The sequence below is a fragment of the Poromitra crassiceps genome (assembly GCF_964638095.1).
Source record: "Poromitra crassiceps genome assembly, chromosome: 16".
NCBI classification, from domain to species: Eukaryota; Metazoa; Chordata; class Actinopteri; order Beryciformes; family Melamphaidae; genus Poromitra; species Poromitra crassiceps.
The window spans coordinates 32,150,789-32,173,309 of record NC_139645.1 but is presented as its reverse complement, the minus strand read 5'-3'; the positions used below and the strand labels follow the sequence as shown (position 1 = coordinate 32,173,309).

General features: G+C 44.0%; 1 protein-coding gene across 1 annotated transcript in view; it reads left to right on the top strand.

The window, feature by feature from the left end:
• LOC310791593 (intermembrane lipid transfer protein VPS13C-like) overlaps nucleotides 1–21,726 on the top strand; it is a gene marked incomplete at its 5' end in the record, with an annotated part of 96,708 nt that extends 74,982 nt beyond the window's left edge. Inside the window, 9 exons of the mRNA XM_083653260.1 lie at nucleotides 1,237–1,312; nucleotides 2,686–2,849; nucleotides 5,423–5,468; nucleotides 6,778–6,901; nucleotides 13,009–13,123; nucleotides 18,713–18,801; nucleotides 19,742–19,865; nucleotides 20,453–20,536; nucleotides 20,952–21,726. Coding sequence (XP_083509386.1) covers nucleotides 1,237–1,312; nucleotides 2,686–2,849; nucleotides 5,423–5,468; nucleotides 6,778–6,901; nucleotides 13,009–13,123; nucleotides 18,713–18,801; nucleotides 19,742–19,865; nucleotides 20,453–20,536; nucleotides 20,952–21,053 — 924 coding nt within the window. The 3' untranslated portion in view covers nucleotides 21,054–21,726. The remainder of the gene's footprint in view (nucleotides 1–1,236; nucleotides 1,313–2,685; nucleotides 2,850–5,422; nucleotides 5,469–6,777; nucleotides 6,902–13,008; nucleotides 13,124–18,712; nucleotides 18,802–19,741; nucleotides 19,866–20,452; nucleotides 20,537–20,951) is intronic.
• Between the last annotated feature and the right edge of the window lie 795 nt (nucleotides 21,727–22,521).

Here is a 22,521-nt window from a genome sequence, read left to right as displayed (position 1 = left end):
TGAGGGCAGGAACGAAGATCGATCGGTAGATCGAGAGCTTTGACTTCTGCCTGAGCTCTCTTTTCGTCACAACGGTGCGGTAAAACGAGCGCAATACCGCTCCTGCTGCTCCGATTCTCTGACCCATCTCCCGCTCCATCGTCCCCTCACTCGAGAACAAGACCCTGAGATACTTGAACTCCTTCACTTGAGCCGTTTTCCCACATGCGTACTGGAAAATTACCTGTAAGTCAATATCGGACATTTCCCTTCACACCTCTCCTCTCGCATATGAGAATCTAGCAGCTAAATTGCCTGTATGTTGGGGGGCGGGGCGGCACTGCAGAGCGGGTGGGGAGTGACGTGTCGGCAAAACTCCGAATGGTGAAATAAGTTTGCTTGTTTATCCGTTCACCTGCGTCGCGTTGAAGCACTTTTTACAGACTGGCTTCGTTTGATGTGTCCGGGCTTGCCTTCGCTGTCGGCAACGTAAGCAAAATACTTCCACATTTCGCTTCGTGCATTTGCTTCGTCTGTGTCCCTGTCGGGCTGTGCCTGTGACTGAAGGAGGAGGAGGACTGTGGCCACAGAGAGCAAGCAGGCAGCAGAGAGGACAGAGGGGAAAATCAGCACGCCCACACATTATTATCACAAGATCATTTCGCCAGTTTGCTTTAATGTGCGCGAATGATTAGATTATGCCCGCTGGAACATTAAGCAATGTGTGTACACCTCGCCCATGAGAGTGTCGTGGGAAATGACTGGACCCGTTCTACACTTCAGTCCGCTATCGCGCATACCGCTCTTCTGACTGGATCGAAACTGGTGAAATCTCCGCGATGACGGGGTCGCGCTTATACCGGCACGGCGCCTTTCCCACATGCAGGCATTAGACCACGTTCCGGTCATTTTGCGGTACAAAGCGCATGTGGGAAAAAGGCTTTGGAGTAAAAGACTTATTCTCTACCTGGAGGTGACAATCCACCAGTTTCCTGCTGAGAACCATGGCCTCAGATTTAGAGGTGTTGATCCTCATCCCAGCTGCTGTGACCTGATCCAGTGAAGGTCCCAGACTGATGATGCCATCAGGATCACATCGTCCACGAAAAGCAACAATGTGATCAGCCCACCGAACTCCAACTTTAACTACAGTGCTGTGTGTGTGTGTGTGTGTGTGTGTGTGTGTGTGTGTGTGTGTGTGTGTGTGTGTGTGTGTGTGTGTGTGTGTGTGTGTGTGTGCGTGTGTGTGTGTCTCAGGGAGCTGTTCAGGGCCCAGAGGAGTTTGCTGAAGGTTTCGTCATTGGAGTGCGGAGTCTGCTGGGTCACACTGTGGGTAAGGACATTTATACCTGTTGGTGTTTCCAGTCTGTTTCTTCCTCCTGATCTGAAGAGCAGCCAGAAGCATCACTAAAGTATGTTTCCAGTCTGTTCCTGTCTGTAAAGTGCAGACTCAGTCTCAGTCTGACCGCCTTGCTGTAGGAATCAAGAGCAACTGACACTTCATCTGCCTAGATTAAAAACATATTGCTGAATGAGTACTATGGATGAGTACTATAATACTACATTCATAGTAAACCTATAGATATAAAAACAAGGCGTAGGACTTGACAAGTATTGCACTTCTTCCTACTCCTTTTCGGGCCTGATATGCAAAAGTAAATTGCTTGAGAATTTACTGTATATGCTGTGAACTCTAATTGACTATTCTTGCTCACCATTTTCTTGCCTATATTTATTTTATTCTTTATCTGTCTTTTGTTTTTCACCATGTTGGAAATAAATCTAATCTAATCTAAAGTACATACAGACCTTCTGCCCGAATGTAATCTATTACTTTCACACACAGATCCCACAATATTGCCGTGGAAATATATGCTTGACCCTCCCCGAACAAATGTTATAGCCGACTATTGTCACTTGTGAAACAATGTTCAGTGTCAATAAAATCATAGGCAGCGCGAGGGCATCACGCATTATGGGACAAAATGTAGGCAAAGCACATAAACAGCTCAACTTGCACTATGAGGTAAGAAAGGCCACATCTAACCATCAAATCAAATATTAAGTTAGGATGCATAATTAAGACCCAAATTATTACAATTATCACCGTTATGGCCAAATCGCATCCACAACAAAGCAACCAGATTTAAAAATGTTCTTTTCTCCACTAGATAGTCCCATAGATTCTGGTTTACAACACGTTTTCTCTAAGTGTGTTGTTGTTGCTGTGGCATTGTTATTGCCAGCTGGTATGCTGGTAGGCTGCAGATGCGTTCCATAACACTCAGAATAGGCTACTGTCTTATTGTGAAGTTGCAGAGCGTTACAGCAATATACACGTGTTTACAGAAATATACATGTTTTACAGCAATATACAAGTTAATATTCTCTGACTAGTCGATGCTCCAAGCCGGCAGGCAGCACTCTTGCCTCGGCTTGGAAACGGTAGTACGCAGGGAAGCGGCCATTTGCCCAGTTCTCTGCGGATCCCACTCGCGTAGGTGCAGAACACGCTGAATCCCACTCCATTTGGGGGCAGAACACGCCATACAAGCACCAGGATTGACTAACGTCACCTCAAAACCAGTTTCCTTGTGTAACAGGGTTAGGAACTTAACTCCCTGTGTCTGTAAGTGTTGCTGTATGCTACTGTATAAGCAAGTGTTGCCAGTGTTGTCTGTTTTAACTGAAGCATCTGTCCACCAGGTGGTGCTGCAGGTATGGTGTCCAGGATCACGGGCTCGGTGGGGAAGGGCCTGGCAGCCATCACCATGGACAAGGAGTACCAGCAGAAACGGCGGGAGGAGATGAACCGGCCGCCCAAAGACTTTGGAGAGAGTCTGGCTAAAGGAGGAAAAGGCTTTCTGAAGGTATGCTGCTGCTCAGGATGTGTTTTCACACCTGAAAGTCCAAAACCAAGGTTCACTCTGTTTGTTTTGTTACTTCGGGCCTGTCTGATTCTCAAGTGAACGAGCAATATAGGTGGCATTTCTAGGTAAGAAGTTGTAATTAGGCTGTCTGAAACCAGTTTGATACATAAGTTCACTGAATTTGCAACCTTTCTAGGTACCTGGTTATGGATCATTTTCGAGGAACCATACCATGCACACTTTGGTGGGTTAGGGTATCCCATGATACCTTGCGACCCTTACAACCGACGAAGAAGAACGAAGCGAGCCCCTAATGGCGACGCCCACAAAGCCGACCGCATCAGAAAAAAGTGAAACAATGTTGGCTAAATAACAAACATATTTCACTTTCTTTTCGTTTTTATTCTAGGATAGTCAATAACGTCAGCCTTTACTTAAATTTAGTGCAGTCAGATGTTTGTACAGTGTCAGGAAAGTCACTTTTGAACAATAGTAGGAAGCATCTTACCTGACGGTGTTCTGGACAGCAGCCGCTAGTTAGGTTGCTAATATAACTAACGTTAGAGAACTCGCTCCGCCCGCCCCAAAGCAGGACTACACAGCCAGGATGATAGCACCATTGCAAACCTTCAAGTGTAAGTGGAGTTCGTTTTAACTGTGCTTTATTAAATGATAAGCTGTCATTACTTCCCATTTGTAGCGTTTGTAACATTTTCGTTCGCTGGGTTTTACGCTTTTAATTTGAAGGTGGAAAGGGGAAATGGTGTATTCGTAGATTGAATTGACACTGGTCTGTCAATTCTATCAGTTCATATGTACCATTTCCCTTTTTCGCCTTCAAATTAAAAGTGTTCACTGTAGCCTGTGAAGCCTCGACCTTTCTGGATTATAAAAGTAGTATAACGTTAGAGAAAACAGCCCTCAGCCATGCCGATTTATACAAATTTATTGCCAAATGCTTTGGGATTCAACTTGATCAATCTTGGTCAGAAAAAATCTTGTATATTCAATGGAAACAGCACCAGTGCGACCTGTCGCGTGCAATGCTACCTTCAAGCATGAGGACGTCTGAAACTAGTTATTTTTCATCCACCTATATTAAAATTAGCTACCTAATTAATCAAGTATCTAGTTAGGTAGCTAGGTGATAGGAGCTCACTTCAGTTACAGACCGACCCATTGTGTTTATGTAACCTGCGTTGTGTTGACATGATAAGGCACACATGGGCAAAATACGGCCCGCGGCCCTCGAGTGCCACCTGTGTGGCCCGCGATCGAATTGCAAAAAAAATAATTGCAGTGCACCTGAACGCAACATGCAAGATACCAAGTGTCCAAATGTTCATGTCATTCTGGCCAATACTCCACTTCTGTTATAGCATTTCAGTCTGGAATATGGAATATCTTTCAATAATCTTTATGACTAAAAGGCTACATTGAAGTAGAAATGTAAATAATTAACTCATTGGTTTGGGATTTCTTTAGCTTCAAGAGTGCATTTTTGTTCTTGTGTGACCCTCAACACAGGCTTTGAGAATCCCGGGCCACTTACTGATACTTATGCTTGAATTAACCCACTCATATTCTGGTTTATTTCAAGAAAAACATTTCGGCTAGTGGAAATTATAGTTGGCTGGTAACTTTAAAATCTAGCAGCCATATTGGCAGGTGGTCAAAGAAGTTAATTTCAAGCCCTCAGAGCAGGTGGTGACATAGGAGTGAGTGAGAAAAGGATGAAATATTGGTGGTTAAGACTGAATAATGACATCACAACTGTTAATTTAAAATGAGTTATTCCTCTAAACCTGGCTTCAAATGCACCAAATTTTCCGTGCTGGTGCCGTTCGGCCCTCAGCAAAACCTGGTAGCGATGACATTTTTTGTGGCCCTCTCTATCATCAAAGCTGCCCATCCATGGGTTACGGCATGACAATATATGTTCGGCCCCGGCAACAATCTGGGTTTCTCATGTGGCCCCCCATGAAAAATAGTTGCTCATATGTGTTATATATGAGCCCTTATCATTTTAGTGAGCCCCTGTGTTAAGGGCTTGCACAGGGGCGGAGCGGGATTCGATCCGCCGACCTCCCGCATCCAAAGCAGCTGACTGAAGCTCAGTGAAATGTACTTTGTGTGACTGTGGATAAAGTTTTAGTGAGCTTCAGTCAGCTTGTACATACAGGAGCGTGACCCCATTGACCTTGCATTGGTTTTTGGCAGTTTGAAAAAGTAGAGGTAAAATGGACAGAGTTCTCTCAGGAGATTGCTGATGTCAGCAATCTCCAACCAATCATAATTAGATATGGGCATGCAGCATGGACATAAACACTGAGGGGTTGTTGTGTCCATGGTGTTTGCACCTGGTTTTATAATAGCTGTGAAAGTTTTTTAGACTCATTTGGGTGAGTAATTAATGTGATCAGCTGTGATATCCTATAAAAAAGAGAGATATTTGAGAGTGGATTGCCAGAGTCTTTAACCATTAAGTCTGATTCATTGGTTCACTTCACACAGAGATAATTGGCTGTGTTTGCTGATTGGTCTCAAACTCACCGCCTCTCGTCTCCCCGCAGGGCATGGTGGGCGGAGTCACAGGCATCATCACCAAACCGGTGGAGGGTAAGTTTCCTCACGACACACTGAGCTGGAGGGTCTGCTCAACTGACCTGCTGATGGGTGAGCGCGAAGCGTGCTAGATATGAGCACACAACCTAGAAATGACCAGGCGAAGCGCGCAATATTTCTAGTAGACTCTATAGTTTACTCTATAGAGTTGACTGGGTGAGTGCAGGGTGTTTGTGATGGTGATGAGTTGACTGAGTGAGTACAGGGTGTTTGTGATGGTGATGAGTTGACTGAGTGAGTGCAGGGTGTTTGTGATGGTGATGAGTTGACTGGGTGAGTGCGGGGTGTTTGTGATGGTGATGAGTTGACTGAGTGAGTGCAGGGTGTTTGTGATGGTGATGACTTGACTGATTGAGTGCAGGGTGTTTGTGATGGTGATGAGTTGACTGGGTGAGTGCAGGGTGTTTGTGATGGTGATGAGTTGACTGATTGAGTGCTGTGTGTTTGTGAAGGTGATGAGTTGACTGGGTGAGTGCAGGGTGTTTGTGATGGTGATGAGTTGACTGGGTGAGTGCAGGGTGTTTGTGATGGTGATGAGTTGACTGGGTGAGTGCAGGGTGTTTGTGATGGTGATGAGTTGACTGGGTGAGTGCAGGGTGTTTGTGAAGGTGATGAGTTGACTGAGTGAGTGCAGGGTGTTTGTGATGGTGATGAGTTGACTGATTGAGTGCAGGGTGTTTGTGATGGTGATGAGTTGACTGGGTGAGTGCAGGGTGTTTGTGATGGTGATGAGTTGACTGATTGAGTGCAGGGTGTTTGTGATGGTGATGAGTTGACTGATTGAGTGCAGGGTGTTTGTGATGGTGATGAGTTGACTGATTGAGTGCAGGGTGTTTGTGATGGTGATGAGTTGACTGGGTGAGTGCAGGGTGTTTGTGATGGTGATGAGTTGACTGATTGAGTGCAGGGTGTTTGTGATGGTGATGAGTTGACTGGGTGAGTGCAGGGTGTTTGTGATGGTGATGAGTTGACTGATTGAGTGCAGGGTGTTTGTGATGGTGATGAGTTGACTGAGTGAGTGCAGGGTGTTTGTGATGGTGATGAGTTGACTGATTGAGTGCAGGGTGTTTGTGAAGGTGATGAGTTGACTGATTGAGTGCAGGGTGTTTGTGATGGTGATGAGTTGACTGGGTGAGTGCAGGGTGATGGTGATGAGTTGACTGGGTGAGTGCAGGGTGTTTGTGATGGTGATGACTTGACTGATTGAGTGCAGGGTGTTTGTGATGGTGATGAGTTGACTGATTGAGTGCAGGGTGTTTGTGATGGTGATGACTTGACTGATTGAGTTGCTGTGTGGCTGCAGGGGCGAAGAAGGAAGGAGCGGCCGGCTTCTTTAAGGGCATCGGGAAGGGTCTGGTGGGGGTGGTGGCCCGGCCCACTGGCGGCATCGTGGACATGGCCAGCTCCACCTTCCAGGGCATCCAGAGGTACGAAACAAGCGCTCCTTAAGACTTCCTTTACTTCAGTTAATGTGTCATTTTAATTTCTGTGTTTTGGTGTGAATACCGTATTTCCTCTAATATTGGCCCCTGACCTTTTATTTACCTCAACTTCAACTACTGTTTTTTTAGAAGCAGGCTTATATTAGAGACAGACATCGGGAGAGACCATAGAACATTCCACTCGGACCAAAACGTAAAAAAACTACATTGAAAAAATATTTTCTTTAAATCCGCAATTCTTTTACGTTTTGGTCTGAGTGAAATGTTATGTGATCTCTCCTGTTTCTAAATATATCTGAACCGTTTGGTTTGAACAAGTAAAACTATTTTCATAAGCATTTTACAAAGTGTCTATGGGAAAATAAATGGCGGATGAAAATCTCTGGTACAGTGCTGAAGCAGGAAGTAGGCGGTCACTTTGCCTCTCTATTTCGTCGTGTCCTGCGCTCATGTGCAGATTGATAAATGACGAGTGATGCAGCAGGGGGTATGGTAGTCCGTACACAGTTTTTATCGTACGTTGGCTTGATAAATGAGGGCTCAGGAGTTTACTGTATTCACTGTTGTTTTTTTCCTTTGTTTTTTACCCGGCCTGTTTGGGGCCGGCCAGTATCAGTGACCAGGCTTTTAATCGACTATTAGAGGAAATATGGTATTTAAATATTTTTGCACAGTGTTTTGTGTGAATTTCTTTAAATCCATCTTATTTAACATAGCAACGCGGTGCTCATTCTGTTTGTTGTATTTTGTGTTGAACATGTCATGTAGTGTAACGTGCTAACCATGTTGTCTCCTCTGTTCTGATTCTTGTGCGCTGTCTAATTTTGACATTCTGCTTGTGTTTTTTTGTCTCATAAGTTAATGCCTGGGACTTTTTTTGTTTGTTTGTTGTTGTTGTTTTTGTTGTTGTGTGAGTATTTGAAGGAATGTCCACTCATTCATAGCTACTGCTATTAAAGCAGCGCTCCTTAATCACTAAACACACAGAGGAAACACTGCTGTGCCAGCAGGAAAATGCACAGCTCCTCAGTTCAGTATCAAAATAAAAGCCCTAAAGATTGAGGAGATCAGCTTTAAAATGCATTTCATATTGAGGTTAAACTAGGGCTGCACCATAAGCAAAAACAGAAAACGTATTGCTCTTATATTGACAGGTATTGTGATTGGATATTAATCAATACTATTGGAATGCAAATTTTTTCGCATTTTCACTGAAATATATAAATGATGATGGGATTTTTACTGAGGTCTGTACCCAACAAGCATGTCCCCTTGCCTCTGGAGAATATGATTTGTAGGCCAGGGTATCAGTGGCGTGTCCAGGCCATTTTGACTGGTGTGGCCCAGGTGGGGTACAGACTCAAGCACGGGTGGCACTGAGTGCGGCATTTAGGAAGGTTGTAGACAGGTTTTCCCTCGCCAAAATTTAGCCTAAATCTGGGGCGATATTTACCCCCCTTGCTAACAGGCTAGAATGACATGCTTGGTAGTAATGGATGCTTTAGGTCTTCTAGTTTAATATGATACCAGTATCTTTACTGTAGCTTTAAAATTGGGCCTGCCACAGCCTCTAGAAATACAGTCATGTCGGCCACAGATGCCAGCACCCTCAGGATTTTGGGGTGGCCAATTAGATTTCAGGGGTGGCCAATTAGATTTCAGGGGTGGCCAATTAGATTTCAGGGGTGGCCAATTAGATTTCAGGGGTGACCAGTGCCACTCCCTAGAAACGCTCCTCCAGGGTATCTCTGTCTGTAGAGCCACAATGCTGCATTTAATGATATGTTGTGACACATTTATCAAACGGCAGCTGCTCCTGCGATTTGGTTATCGATTGGATTAATTGTGCAGCCCTCGTTTACCTGTATGTCAGATTGAGGAGAGCAGCTTTAAACTGTATGTCAGACTGCAGTTTTGCTAGGAAGCGTGCTGGCATGAGGTGTTTTTCCCCCGCAGGTCGCAGACAAGACAGGTAAGTGTCTGCATTGTGTAGAACCTGAAGGACTTCCATCCATCGTGTGTTTCCATACTGAACCACTACTGTGCTCAGTGAGCGGCCAGAGAGAAGTGACTGGATTAACACTCCACCTTCACACACACCTGTCCATCACTCTAACGCTGCCAGTAACCCCGCCCCCACACACACCTGTCCATCACTCTAACGCTGCCAGTAACCCCGCCCCCCCTGAGTAACCCCGCCCCCCTGAGTAACCCCGCCCCCCTTGCTATGCTGCAGCATTGTGAGTTGAACAGACCCGACCTGAGGAAAGAGCCGACAGTACCGCTCCTTCACTACAGACACAGCGTGCGTTCAGACGCCTTCTGCACATTAGCATGTTTGAGTTCGCTCCTTCTCATCGTTTTCAGCATGTTGAGAGGATCAGCGCTCTCCTCTGCCAAAGTGATGCATCTGACATTTTTACAAGCTCTCTGTGTTTGAAACGGAAACGGAATTGTATCGAATTTCGGACACGTAATTTCCAGTGTTTACCAACATTTTTATACAGAGTTCCCAACTGAAAGATAATTTACATAAGTTCTTACACATTTAATAATAATAATAATAACAATAGTAATAATAAGAATTGATTGGATTTATATAGCGCCTTTCTAGACACTCAAAATGCTTCACATATCAGTGGAGGGAAGGGAGGGAACTCAACTCATCCACCACCAATGTGTAACACCACCCTGCCTAGGTCTCAAATTTCATAAGTATCTATAGCCTACACATTTAAGAATATCAAGCACTAATTTATTTACTTAGTCACGGACAAATCCCACATTGGGCGACAGTGGAGAGATTCGGTATTGGATGGTAAATTTATGGAAAAATAAGAGCTTTGAGTACATAGCCTGCACTTCTTAAAAGTATCTGTAACATTGTAAAGGTAGAGGAAGGGTTTATTAATATTAAGTATATGAATACACGACACAGTGGGAAGTAAGTGTCCGGAATTGGATACGAATTTTGAATCTTCATAATAAATGTGCTATTATCCAATTGTAGAGACTGGAAGAAAATCAAGGTCAAAGTGATATTAAACTTTACAATAGATAGATGGAGGATTGTTAATTTCTGACACACTTAAGTGAAAACTGTACACTGTAAAATATATTTGGTATATGATTGTGATTTTTTTGGGTCATTGCTATCTGGAATTGGATGCCGTGCATCGTCCAATAAACAATAAGCATGAGTAACGGACAAACAAACATGGAAGATGAGCTTGTGCTACCATTTCAATGATCATCATGACATGAATGTAAAAAAAAACTCAAGGCAATGGGGGCTAGCTGTGTGTTTATGATTTCAGCAATAAGGTAGTTTTTAAGAACTTGTAAACACTGAACAGTGTCTGCAAGCTAGGCTAATGCTAGCTAAATGCTAGCAAAGTTACGCCTCAAACGCATCTCAGTTGTTTGCAGTGCGCTTTGCTTTGTAAACATGTGCAAAAGGTGTCATCTGAACGCACCCACACCCGTATATACTTCCTAAACATTTCAAATGTATGAATAATGTAGAAAAGCTTTGTCTTAAAGTCACATAGAACACCAAACATTCATCCAAGCCCTGCCTCCTCTCCCCTCGTCTGTTCTCTCCTCAGAGATTGGCTGACTGACTGAATGAGCGCATGGCACGGCCATGCTGAGTTTGGAGTGCTTCTTCTACCACAACTTGTTGACCAATCAGAACATATCTAAATAGTAACACACTTTTTGTCCACCAGTCATAGTGCCAAGTTCATTCCAAAGTTCACTTCAGCAACTTCACAACAACCCATTCAATACAGTTAAAGTGCAGAGCTGAAGCTGAACGTATTGCTCTATAAAATAAATTTAAAACCAATTTAACATCTAACAGTGATTTTGCAAAGTACCGAAGGCATGTTGAAGATGAAAAATGGCAGCTTGTGTAGAATGTGAAAAGCAATAAAGAATAGTGTCATCTGCATAGAGGTTGACATCTCAGGCTCTCGAAGACGTTGCCACAGCATTTATATACAAGGTGAACCACACTGGCTTTATGGGTAATGAAGTCCTCCACCCACCCACAAGAAGACATTTAGGTGTGAGGAGGTTTAGGTTAATTTCCTTAAAACGTTACTCTTGCCTAGTGCAGCTTTGAAGTTAGATTTTAGGTAACATTATATGGCTGATGAATGCAGGCGTCAGTTTGATTAAAAACCCAAGCAGTACCTTCAGCTGTTTGTGGAGCTAAATCAGACAGTAGGTCTGGATCATGTCTCTTAACCCTGAAAGACCAAGACTGCCGCCCACGGCTAAAATAGATATTGTTCTAAAATCTTCTGACCTGCTAATCATGCTTTAAAAAGTCAGGTAAAGTTCAGCAGGTAAAGTTAATCACCTTTTCAGTGGTATCACATATGTCAACTTTTCATGCACCCACACACTCACCTCACGTCACCCCAAAAGACACCCCCCCCCCCCCCCCCCCCATCCCCCCGCCTCCACAGTACTGGAGACCCATCCGTCATGTAATCTGCATCCTTTACTGTGACCACTCGCTGGATTCTGGATAACCTGATGAACTTACTGTTCCATGCTTTCACTGTAGAGGTAACATAAGGTGAGATGTTCCAGCAAACATTTGACTGCAACTCGCCCGTTTTGGCCTTTACATAGTTTGCTTTGTTTGAGTTTGGTCCCTCTGAGTTGGAGAATGCGGCTGCTTGTGGCATCTCGCTCAGCGCTGCCTGGTGGCTGCTTGTGGCACCTCGCTCAGCGCTGCCTGGTGGCTGCTTGTGGCACCTCGCTCAGCGCTCCCTGGTGGCTGCTTGTGGCACCTCGCTCAGCGCTGCCTGCACGCTCTGACAAAGCATCTTCCTTTGCAAAGAGATGTTCTGCATCGGTTGCTTCATGTTCTCTCTGAATGTCAATCCAGGCCTACATTTTGCATCATCTGTTAGACCTGCTTGTCTAAAGTCCTCATGAGCTTGGGATTATTATAGGTAATAACTAACGCATAATTAACGCATTTTGGTCCTTAGTGTTATTGTGAGTTTCCATGGTAACTTACTGTAGATGTTTGTAACCTGTTACAAAATCCATTGTATATTTTAAAAAAAATAACCACCTCGTAGTTTATGCCTCCATCAACAAGTCAAGTTGCAGTTAACATGTCTGTCCAGATGACTAAAATATACTGTATATGTCACAGTGAAGTTGAGCTTTGAACTTAAAATGTCATCATTTCATCTTATTAGACATTTGGGTGAAATTTTGCCATAATTAGCTGAGTTATGACCAAAAAGGGTCTTTTGTGAGGTCACAGTGACCTTGACCTTTGACCACTAAATTGTAACCAGTTCATCCTTGAGTCCAAGTGGATGTTTGTGCCAAATGTGCAAAATTCCCTCAAGGTGTTCCTGAGATATCACGTTTACGAGAATGGATGGATCCCGAAAGCAGCATCACACAGCTGGCAGCAGTGTGAAGGCAGAAAACAAACTGTTTTTGTCAAGCTGATTTGCTAAATTCTCCAGTCACTTTCCTTATTTAAAGGACTTTGCTCATTTCCAACCAGATTCATATCATTACAGTGTGGCTAGTATTATGCAGATAAACAATGTTTACCTTCTCTGCATGTTTCTTGCACCGAGAAGATCTCCGTTCATCTGCCTGCAGAAACTCCACCCCTGCCAGTTGGTATGGCTCATTAACACTCGTTAAGGCTCTCCATGTGATTCTCCAGTGGATGAACGCATACAGAAAAAAGACTAATAACAAATCTGCAGTTCAAACAACAGCCCTCGAGCAGAACATCTGTTCACCTCTGTGCCTGAGAATGAAGATGGAGGGAAGTTACACATTGTTCATCTACGTAAACCCACATTGTAACGATACAAAGCTGGGTGAAAATTGGCAAAGTCCTCCTTTAAGTTGCCAGCCAGATCTTTAGCAGAGTAGAAAACTGCCTGCTCGTAGGCTCCACCATCAAACTGAGGGCAGAGCCACTGTCATTAGGCTGACATACGTGTGTGTGTGTGTGTGTGTGTGTGTGTGTGTGTGTGTGTGTGTGTGTGTGTGCGTGCGTGCGTGCGTGCGTGTGTATGTGTGTGCGTGGTCAGGGCGGCGGAGTCGACAGAGGAAGTGACCAAGCTGCGGCCGGTCAGGCTGATCAGGGAGGACGGCGTCATCAGACCGTACGACCAGACCGAGTCGCAGGGCTTCGACCTGTTCCAGGTGAGTTAACTGTAACCCTTAACGGGGGTTAACCCTTAAGGGGGCATGTCTGTAAAGGCGAGACTCGTGGGTACCCATAGAACCCATTTTCATTCAGATATCTTGAGGTCAGAGGTCAAGGGACCCCTTTGAAAATGGCCATGCTGGTTTTTCCTTGCCAAACTTAACCTAACTTTAGAGCATTATTTAGCCCCTTCCTGACAAGATGTCATGACCATTGGATGCCCTGACAGGTCTTCTAGTTTCAGATGAGAGCAGTATCTTCACTCTGGCTTTAAACCTGAGCTCTCTACAGCCTCTGAAACACACGAGGAGAAGATGATTTATTCAAGGGTTGTAGTGCTGCACACCATGTGTGGTACAAACTCTGTGATGTTACATCTGTGATTCCACAATGCAACTGATTAAACAACAAGTTCACTTTTTTGCACAAAACATTTCTAAACGAGTGTGAAACCACACAGTACAGCTCGAGTCTGTTTTAATGGTGCTTTTCCACCACTGGCTCGACTCAACTCTACTCGGTTTTTTAGTTTTTACGTTAGGTACATACATTTATTACCTGGTAGTTTTTTTGGTAACACCTCCGTTGAGGTTCTAAGCGAGCTGAGGTGAGACCAAAAGGTGAGGTGAAAACACTGCAGACTGCTGATTGGAGAGAATTGTCATCATTGTGCGACACGAGATGTCCTGCACAAAAACCTGCCATATTTAAATAGCCAGGCTACTGTAGCAGCTGCAATTCCTTTCCACTGACTACTTCTTTCTACCATAATCGTACGACTTTTACTACTATTAAATGGCAACGCGCAAAACTATGCCGTGGTCAAATGAGCAAGGACCTACCGAGAATCAAGAACACCATCCCTTCAATATCGTCCATTGTTGTCTGTCTGTTTCCTACTGTCAGCACTGTGCGTCTGTCTGTTTCCTACTGTCAGTGCTGTGTGTCTGTCAGTTTCCTACTGTCAGCACTGTGTGTCTGTCTGTTCCCTACTGTCAGTGCTGTGTGTCTGTCTGTTTCCTGTCTGTCAGCTGTGCGTCTGTCTGTTCCCTACTGTCAGCACTGTGTGTCTGTCTGTTTCCTGTCTGTCAGCTGTGCGTCTGTCTGTTTCCTACTGTCAGTGCTGTGTGTCTGTCTGTTTCCTGTCTGTCAGTGCTGTGTGTCTGTCTGTTTCCTACTGTCAGTGCTGTGCGTCTGTCTGTTTCCTACTGTCAGTGCTGTGCATCTGTCTGTTTCCTGTCTGTCAGTGCTGTGCGTCTGTCTGTTCCCTACTGTCAGTGCTGTGTGTCTGTCTGTTCCCTACTGTCAGTGCTGTGCGTCTGTCTGTTCCCTACTGTCAGTGCTGTGTGTCTGTCTGTTTCCTGTCTGTCAGTGCTGTGCATCTGTCTGTTTCCTGTCTGTCAGTGCTGTGCGTCTGTCTGTTCCCTACTGTCAGTGCTGTGTGTCTGTCTGTTTCCTGTCTGTCAGCACTGTGCGTCTGTCTGTTTCCTGTCTGTCAGCGCTGTGTGTCTGTCTGTTTCCTGTCTGTCAGTGCTGTGTGTCTGTCTGTTTCCTGTCTGTCAGCACTGTGCGTCTGTCTGTTTCCTGTCTGTCAGCGCTGTGTGTCTGTCTGTTTCCTGTCTGTCAGCGCTGTGTGTCTGTCTGTTTCCTGTCTGTCAGTGCTGTGCGTCTGTCTGTTTCCTGTCTGTCAGCGCTGTGTGTCTGTCTGTTTCCTGTCTGTCAGTGCTGTGTGTCTGTCTGTTTCCTATCTGTCAGTGCTGTGTGTGTGTCTGTTTCCTGTCTGTCAGTGCTGTGTGTCTGTCTGTTTCCTGTCTGTCAGTGCTGTGTGTCTGTCTGTTTCCTATCTGTCAGTGCTGTGTGTCTGTCTGTTTCCTGCTGTCAGCTGTGCATCTGTCTGTTTCCTGTCTGTAAGTGCTATGCGTCTGTTTCCTGTTGTCAGCTGTGTGTCTGTCTGTTTCCTGTCTGTCAGTGCTGTGTGTCTGTCTGTTTCCTGTCTGTCAGTGCTGTGCGTCTGTCCGTTTGCTGTCTGTCAGTGCTGTGGGTCTGTCCGTTTCCTGCTGTCAGCTGTGTGTCTGTCTGTTTCCTGTCTGTCAGTGCTGTGTGTCTGTCTGTTTCCTGTCTGTCAGTGCTGTGTGTCTGTCAGTTTCCTGTCTGTCAGTGCTGTGTGTCTGTCTGTTTCCTGTCTGTCAGTGCTGTGTGTCTGTCTGTTTCCTATCTGTCAGTGCTGTGGGTCTGTCTGTTTCCTGTCTGTCAGTGCTGTGTGTCTGTCTGTTTCCTGTCTGTCAGTGCTGTGTGTCTGTCTGTTTCCTATCTGTCAGTGCTGTGGGTCTGTCTGTTTCCTGTCTGTCAGTGCTGTGTGTCTGTCTGTTTCCTGCTGTCAGTGCTGTGTGTCTGTCTGTTTCCTGTCTGTCAGTGCTGTGTGTCTGTCTGTTTCCTGTCTGTCAGTGCTGTGTGTGTGTCTGTTTCCTGCTGTCAGCGCTGTGTGTCTGTCTGTTTCCTGTCTGTCAGTGCTGTGGGTCTGTCTGTTTCCTGCTGTCAGCTGTGTGTCTGTCTGTTTCCTGTCTGTCAGTGCTGTGTGTCTGTCTGTTTCCTGTCTGTCAGTGCTGTGTGTGTGTCTGTTTCCTGTCTTTCAGTGCTGTGTGTCTGTCTGTTTCCTGTCTGTCAGTGCTGTGTGTCTGTCTGTTTCCTGTCTGTCAGTGCTGTGTGTCTGTCAGTTTGCAGCCTATAATCTCTTTCTTCTCTGTTTCTCTTCCATGCAGCATGATGAGGAATAGAAGGCTTCAGTTCTAAACTGTATTTCAAATCTTTTAATGCTGTTTGTGTCTCAGACCAGTCCTGTCTCAAAATGCTACCTGGATTGATTTAATCTGTATAAACGTGTGTGTGGCAGAGTTTTGCTTTTGTAAACTAATAAATGTATCTATCAATTATTGTGTAATGCAGGTTTCTTTGCATGCCAAAGTAAATATCTTGTCATTCGATACCTCAAAGCATTTTTTTAAAACAGCGGATAGATTTTTTTCTGTAACTTTTTTAATTAAACATTTTTTTTTATTTTTTTTTACAATTATTTCTGAAGCACTCTAGGATGCTATGTTTAAAACCATTTATAATTTAGATTGTATCCAACACTACAATGGCAGGTTGTGGAAAATATTTTACTATAAACACAGAAATGAATTAAGGTGTCTGCTGTAGAACGTAGCAATATTTTTGTAAAAGGTTTGTAGCATCACCTTTTAAACCATTGCTTTCATACTGTGTGTATATAAATATATATATATAACTATATAAATGTGATCTTCATCCTGTGAACATGATGCAGTTTGTGAATTGCATATAAACTGATAAACTTCATGCAAATGAGGCCTTCCTGTCCCTAGCATGACATCACTTAGCAGGACTCACTGTAGTATTTGTGCATTACTTTAACCCATTGATACCCAATGCAGCATTTGTGTGTGTATCCCTTTAAGACTTAAAGGGATAGACACACAAATGAGGGATATACACACAAATGCTGCATCAGGTATCAATGTGTTAACGCTTTGGTTGCCTTAAAGTCCACGGATGTAGACGTGTGTTTGTGTCCTTCAGTGTGAAGTGTGATGTGTGTTCAAACCTGATGAATAAACAGATCTTCCTTATTCATAGTTTTCACTTTGTCACTGTAACTTAGTGTTTCTCAACAGGGGCAGTACTGCCCCCTAGCAGACGTTTGGAGAATGTCAGGCGGCGCTGGACGCAATATTTTTGAAAGGGGGGGCGTTGAGGTAACCCTGCAAGCAAGCTGGATTCCCTCGCGAGATTTGCGAGAGAATGGTAATACCGCCCCCATCTGGCAATGTCAGGTTAGCGTTGAGGTGTCCGTGGGGAGCATTTGTTTAAGGCCAGTTTACGCCAAAGATTCGCAACGAGACGAGTTGAAACTTGCAACTACTACAGAAGAAATGTGGTCTGCCACATTGTAAAATCTGTATATAGCTTCATGCTGCTTTCACAGGAACGGGACATCAGAGTATCAACTATAAAATGTCGCCAACATGGCGTTTATGTGTCAACTCAGGAAAATGGACGCTCACTTCCTGTTGAAAGCATTCATTTCTCCTGAGGATAATGCTGTGTCATCGCCATGGTTACAAACAAGAGGGCTATTCCGCTGTTTGAATCTATTTTGAGGAGGTAGAAGAAGAAGTAGGAGGAAGAGTACAACAACAAATGAGAGATAGCCTACATGATGGTCCATCAGCAGAACTTTATGGACCAAAAATCTGCTTAAACGCATTAAAAGCACGTTTACTCTACATCCCCCAAGGCTCCAACTTACAACCGTAGCCACCAATGGCAAGTTGTGATCAAGTTGAGCAACTTGAGAAGTGGGAAAATCAGAGGAAGCTTCACACTATGACTTGGCCAACCACCAGGGTGCAGTATAACCCTTGGTTCACACCAGGCGCTATGCAGAAGCTGAGTGCCACGCTAAACCGCTCACACCAGAAGCACTCTTTTCCCCAGCGCCTCGCTCAGCTTCATGCCTGGCAGCTCAGGTGCAGTGCGCTCCATGCTTGAAAAATAGAACTAGAAATAGAAGAATAGAAGCTGAAACTATCGCTTCAGCGTAGCTTCGGCGTATGGTGTGAACGAGGGCTAACAGCTGTCCATGCATTTACAGGCAGATTTCAAACTACTGTCAAATATTCAGTATTCAAGACAAAATTCTGACAATTTGCATACAGTACTTCATCTATACAACATAAGAGATGTCTGTCATTTGTTTGTACAAAGAGACTGCAATAGTATATATGAGGGTAGAATATAAGATACTGTCAAAAATTCTGGAATTTTACACACTTCATCTACCGTGCTAGCAGAGTTTTGTAAAAGAAAAGAAAAGTCATGAACGTTGGAGATTTATTTAGTGAGAATTTGTAGTCACTGTTTACAGTACCATCTTCAGTTCAACACTTTGCTGCACTGTGGACTCAATCTTTGATCATTCAAAAGATCTGGACGGGTCGTTCTTTAGAAGACGATCTGAAGATACTTTCCCAAAAGTCTGGTGTCAATTGAACAAAACATGTGGGAGGAGATAGGCAGTCTTACTCGGGCACGGAACAAAAGCAATCGTTCCCAGTGTGAAAACACCCTAAATGAGGATAGAAATCCAAGTCCAAGTCAAGTTTATTTATATAGCCCTAATTCACAAGCATGTCTCAGAGGGCTTCACAGAAAGTATGTCTAGCTAATTCTAGCTGACACAACAGTAACAAGAATATACAGAATAAAGATAACATTTGAACAATTGATAATATAGAAAATATAGAAATGAAGAGAGAGCAGAGGAGAGAGGAGGAGAAGGGAGAAGAGCAGGGGGAATGTGAGAGAGTGATGGGGTGGGGAGGGAATAGGAGATGTTGGAGGGTATAGGAAATGAAATCATGGTAGATTGGGAGTGAGTGAGTGAGTGCGTGCACTCTGACATCCTGTGTGTGTGTGTGTGTGTGTGTGTGTGTGTGTGTGTGTGTGTGTGTGTGCGCGTGTGCGTGTGCGTGTGTGCGTGTGTGTGTGTGTGTGTGTGTGTGCAGCGGTCAGAGAAGCAGCTGGAGGGCGAGGTGTTCAGAGGTCACTGTGAGTACCCCGGACACAGAAAGACCAACATCATCGTCACCAACAGGTAGGAGACACTTTACGTAATGTAATACATTACTTTTAGTAACTCGGTAATATAACTTATTACCAATAGGGTTTCAGTAATATTATACCAGACCAGTTACTTTGTCAAGTAACACAAGTTACAAATTGAGTTACTTTTAACTTAGTTACTTTTTATATGAAAGGTTACTTCTTTTTTTTATGAAAGCACTGTCATTTCCTAATCAAAGTGTGTGTTTTTATGTAAATAACCACTATAGATGACAATAACAAAGGAAAAAGATAACATTTAGAATTTTGGACTGTTTATACTGACTTCAAGACGGTTGAAATTATTTTTCTGGAGCTTTCCGGGCGACGGTGTCATTCTCCTACTGCTGTTATTTTGGTGAAAGTAATGCAAAAGTTGTGTAATAAATAACCAGTTACTCTACACAGACAGTAATATTGTAAAGTAACGTATTCCTTTCAAATGAAAGTAACTAGTAATATGTAGTATATTACATTTTGAAAGTAACTTGCCCAACACTGTTGGCAAGGTTGAGCCAGTTCTCCTTTGCCTTCACAAGCGTCTCTGATCAGCTGGTTAACCACATCCAGGCATGTCTGCACTGAGAAGCAGATACTCTGGCCGCCGTCGGGGTACTTAACTTAACTTAACTATGCTGAAGAATATTTCCCCCTCCGCCCAGAGCCATGAGATGGTTCTAAAACTGCTCAGTGGATTGTGAATTATATCCCTTCGGAATCCACATTCCCTCAGTACATCTCCACCGGTTCACCACCCTGCCCCTGTGTCAGATCACCCTCGAGATCTTCCACAGAACTATTTGATATCTCCGTCTAGGCGTCGACCCATAAACCCTTGAGTTTCAGGCTGGTTTGCTGTTGAAGGGTTGTTGTTTTTTTATTGTTGTCTGTCATAACGTTTTTGTTATTGTTGTTTTCTGTCTGTCCCCCAGGAGAGTTCTGTGTGTGAAGGAGATGGACTTTGTGGGACATTTCTGTAAGGAGTGGGAGTGTCTGTTTGAGAACTTCTACAGACCTCCGGCTGTGAGCGGGTCTGACCTGAAGATCTACTGCAAGGTACACACACAAACCCATACACACTGATCTGAGCTGCGCATCATGTGCCCTGTCGCTGTCCCAGCTGTAGATGTGAGTCGTGCTGCGCGAGCCTAAATGTTGTACAGCACAGACGCCCCTTTAGCCATTAGCTCACTGCCACAGCTTAATGTGTATCTTCAGTTAGAAAGGCAAATGTAATCATCTCACACGTAAATAGCAATCAGGTTGATGACTCACTAGCCAACTATAGCTTTAATGTTGCCATGGCCATTTTATATTCATTCATAATGTTAGTGAGTTGGCTAGCTAACTGATGTAGCAAACAAACCCAGCATGTTTCACATCTGCCAAAGTGGTGATAAATATAATTCCATAACCGGATACTAGGCTATGTCTCCGATCATATATGTTCACCAATGTTAGCTAGCAGCAGCCAAAACCTAAAATGTTCTGTGTGTGACTCACATGGGACAGTGACACACCAAGCCTCTGTCTGTCAGACACATAGAGTTTAACTTCTCTGTAACAATCCTGTCAGTTTGTATTATTAGAATTGTCTTTTTCAGCGTTTCTATTGATTTCTGTTTGCTGTTTTATTCTGTCAGGAGCAACAGAAGCTGAAAATCCCCAAGAGAGACGGACAGGAGCCAGTGAGGACCGTCCATCTGAAAGACCCCCCCGCTGCCCAGGTGTGTGTGCGTTAGCGGTGTCACCATTTCAATTCTAAATCGAAAATTGATCGAAATGGGTGTTCCAATTTCGATCATCGAAATCGGAAACAAGCTAAATTGCAATTCTCCCTGTGTTTTTTCTCTTTCTACCACCGCCTACTTGCATGCGTCTGAAGAAAAACAAAACAAAACAAACAACATTTTAATGAGGACACAGCGTCGATGCTAGTTAACGAGATGCTAGTTAACGAGCTCAGCGTTAGCCTGCAGCTGCATGATGAAACAACAGAAGTGGGAAACCCTCCTGCTAGTGCCGTCGTCAGGGTCTTTCTTTCTGAGTTTACACCTCGAATATAATCTCTGTGTGTGTGTGTGTGCGCGTGCCGTGCGTGTGTATGTGTGTGTGTGTGTGTGTGTGTGTGTGTGTGTGTAGAAGCTGCAGGAGGTGATCTCGGACGCCCAGGTGGCACGGCAGCAGCACCAGATGTCGAGGCAGAAGTCTCAACGTTTCCTCAAAACCTCCAACAAACCCTGAAGAAGCAGAAGGATCGTACATATTCTATTATGTTCCATATCTTTACATTGGACCATTTTCATGGTGTGTCTCTGCCTCTTCATGTTTCTGCACTAAGACGTAAATAGTTTTATTTGTGTTGACTGTTTGATTTGAAGAGATTTTCTATTTAGCTTCCTATGAAGATTACAGAGTCCTATAATCTGCTGCAGTCAGAGAACAGCGAGTCCAAACTGTTGAGTTGCTGTTTATGTTTACAGAACGTGTAACAAAGCTGTTCTCCAAAATGAAAAAAATGATTGTCAACTTAATTTTCATAAGATGTATTGTATTGGGTTGTATTTAGCTTAGTCTCGCTGGCAAGCCTCCACTCCCTTCCGTGAGAGGAGTCTGGCTGCAAAACTGTTGGAAACTATTTTCCAAGGGCACTGCCGCTAAGCGCCACCCATCGCAATTCCAGAATGGAACGCTGCCAGACTCCTCTCATGGAAGGGAGGGGAGGCTGGCCAGCGAGACTATATTTAGCTAAACTTGATTTTATGGGTAAATGTCTGATAGCAATTGAACTTTGAAGGCTTAAAATATCAAGAGTTGAATATGAAATGTAACCTGGGTAATTTTCTATAAAGTCATTTTATTAAGTCTGCTGCACCTGTGAGTCTTGGTTGTTTCAGCTGCTCTTGTGCTTGGTGAGCATCTCTGTCAAAAAACAAGCTGCTGGAAAATATCGAGATAGATCCGATGATTTGGAAGAAATAACTAAAGTAAATAATTTTGGCGAGATCTAAAAGCTGACAATTCTGTGTGTGTGTCTGAGAGTGAGTGAGTGAAAGAGACAGAAGGATTAATCACAAATACTTAAACAACATAATTCCTGCTTCAGTCACTCATTTGACTTTGCTCTTTCCATTTTGCCAAAAGACTTGAGCCGAGCGGTTTAATATACAGATGATGCTTTTTACCACAAATATTAAAGAGATACTCAACACTTTTTCCACTTTTTTTCTGCTGAAAATCAATATATATCCTATTGGAAATGAGCTGTGTTCTTGATGAAGTGATTCCTCCTCTCATATTCTCCTCCGTGTTGGCTCTTCATCATGTGATCATTTAGCCTAGGTAAACCCAGTCTCGGCTCCCAGACGTTTGGTGAGCTGCGCCACCAAACGTCTGGGAATTTCACTGTCAGAAACTGTCTGTCCGAGCCCGGCGAGAACGGCCGGCAGCAGACACGCCTACATTTATTATTAGAATTTTATTTGGTAGCGGCAATGCCATTTATCATAGTCCTAACACAGAGCATGAAGCTGATATGCTCCAAACAAAATTTATAGCTGTGGTTTATTTTACAATAATTTTTCCTACCCGGAAGTGGTCCGCTTGCTACTGTGAGTCATCAGCAGGCTCTGTAACGTAGCCTCGGGAGTCGGGTTTATCGCTGGGGGAAAGACCTCTAGCCGCCGGGGCCGGATGAAACACGTCCTATTAA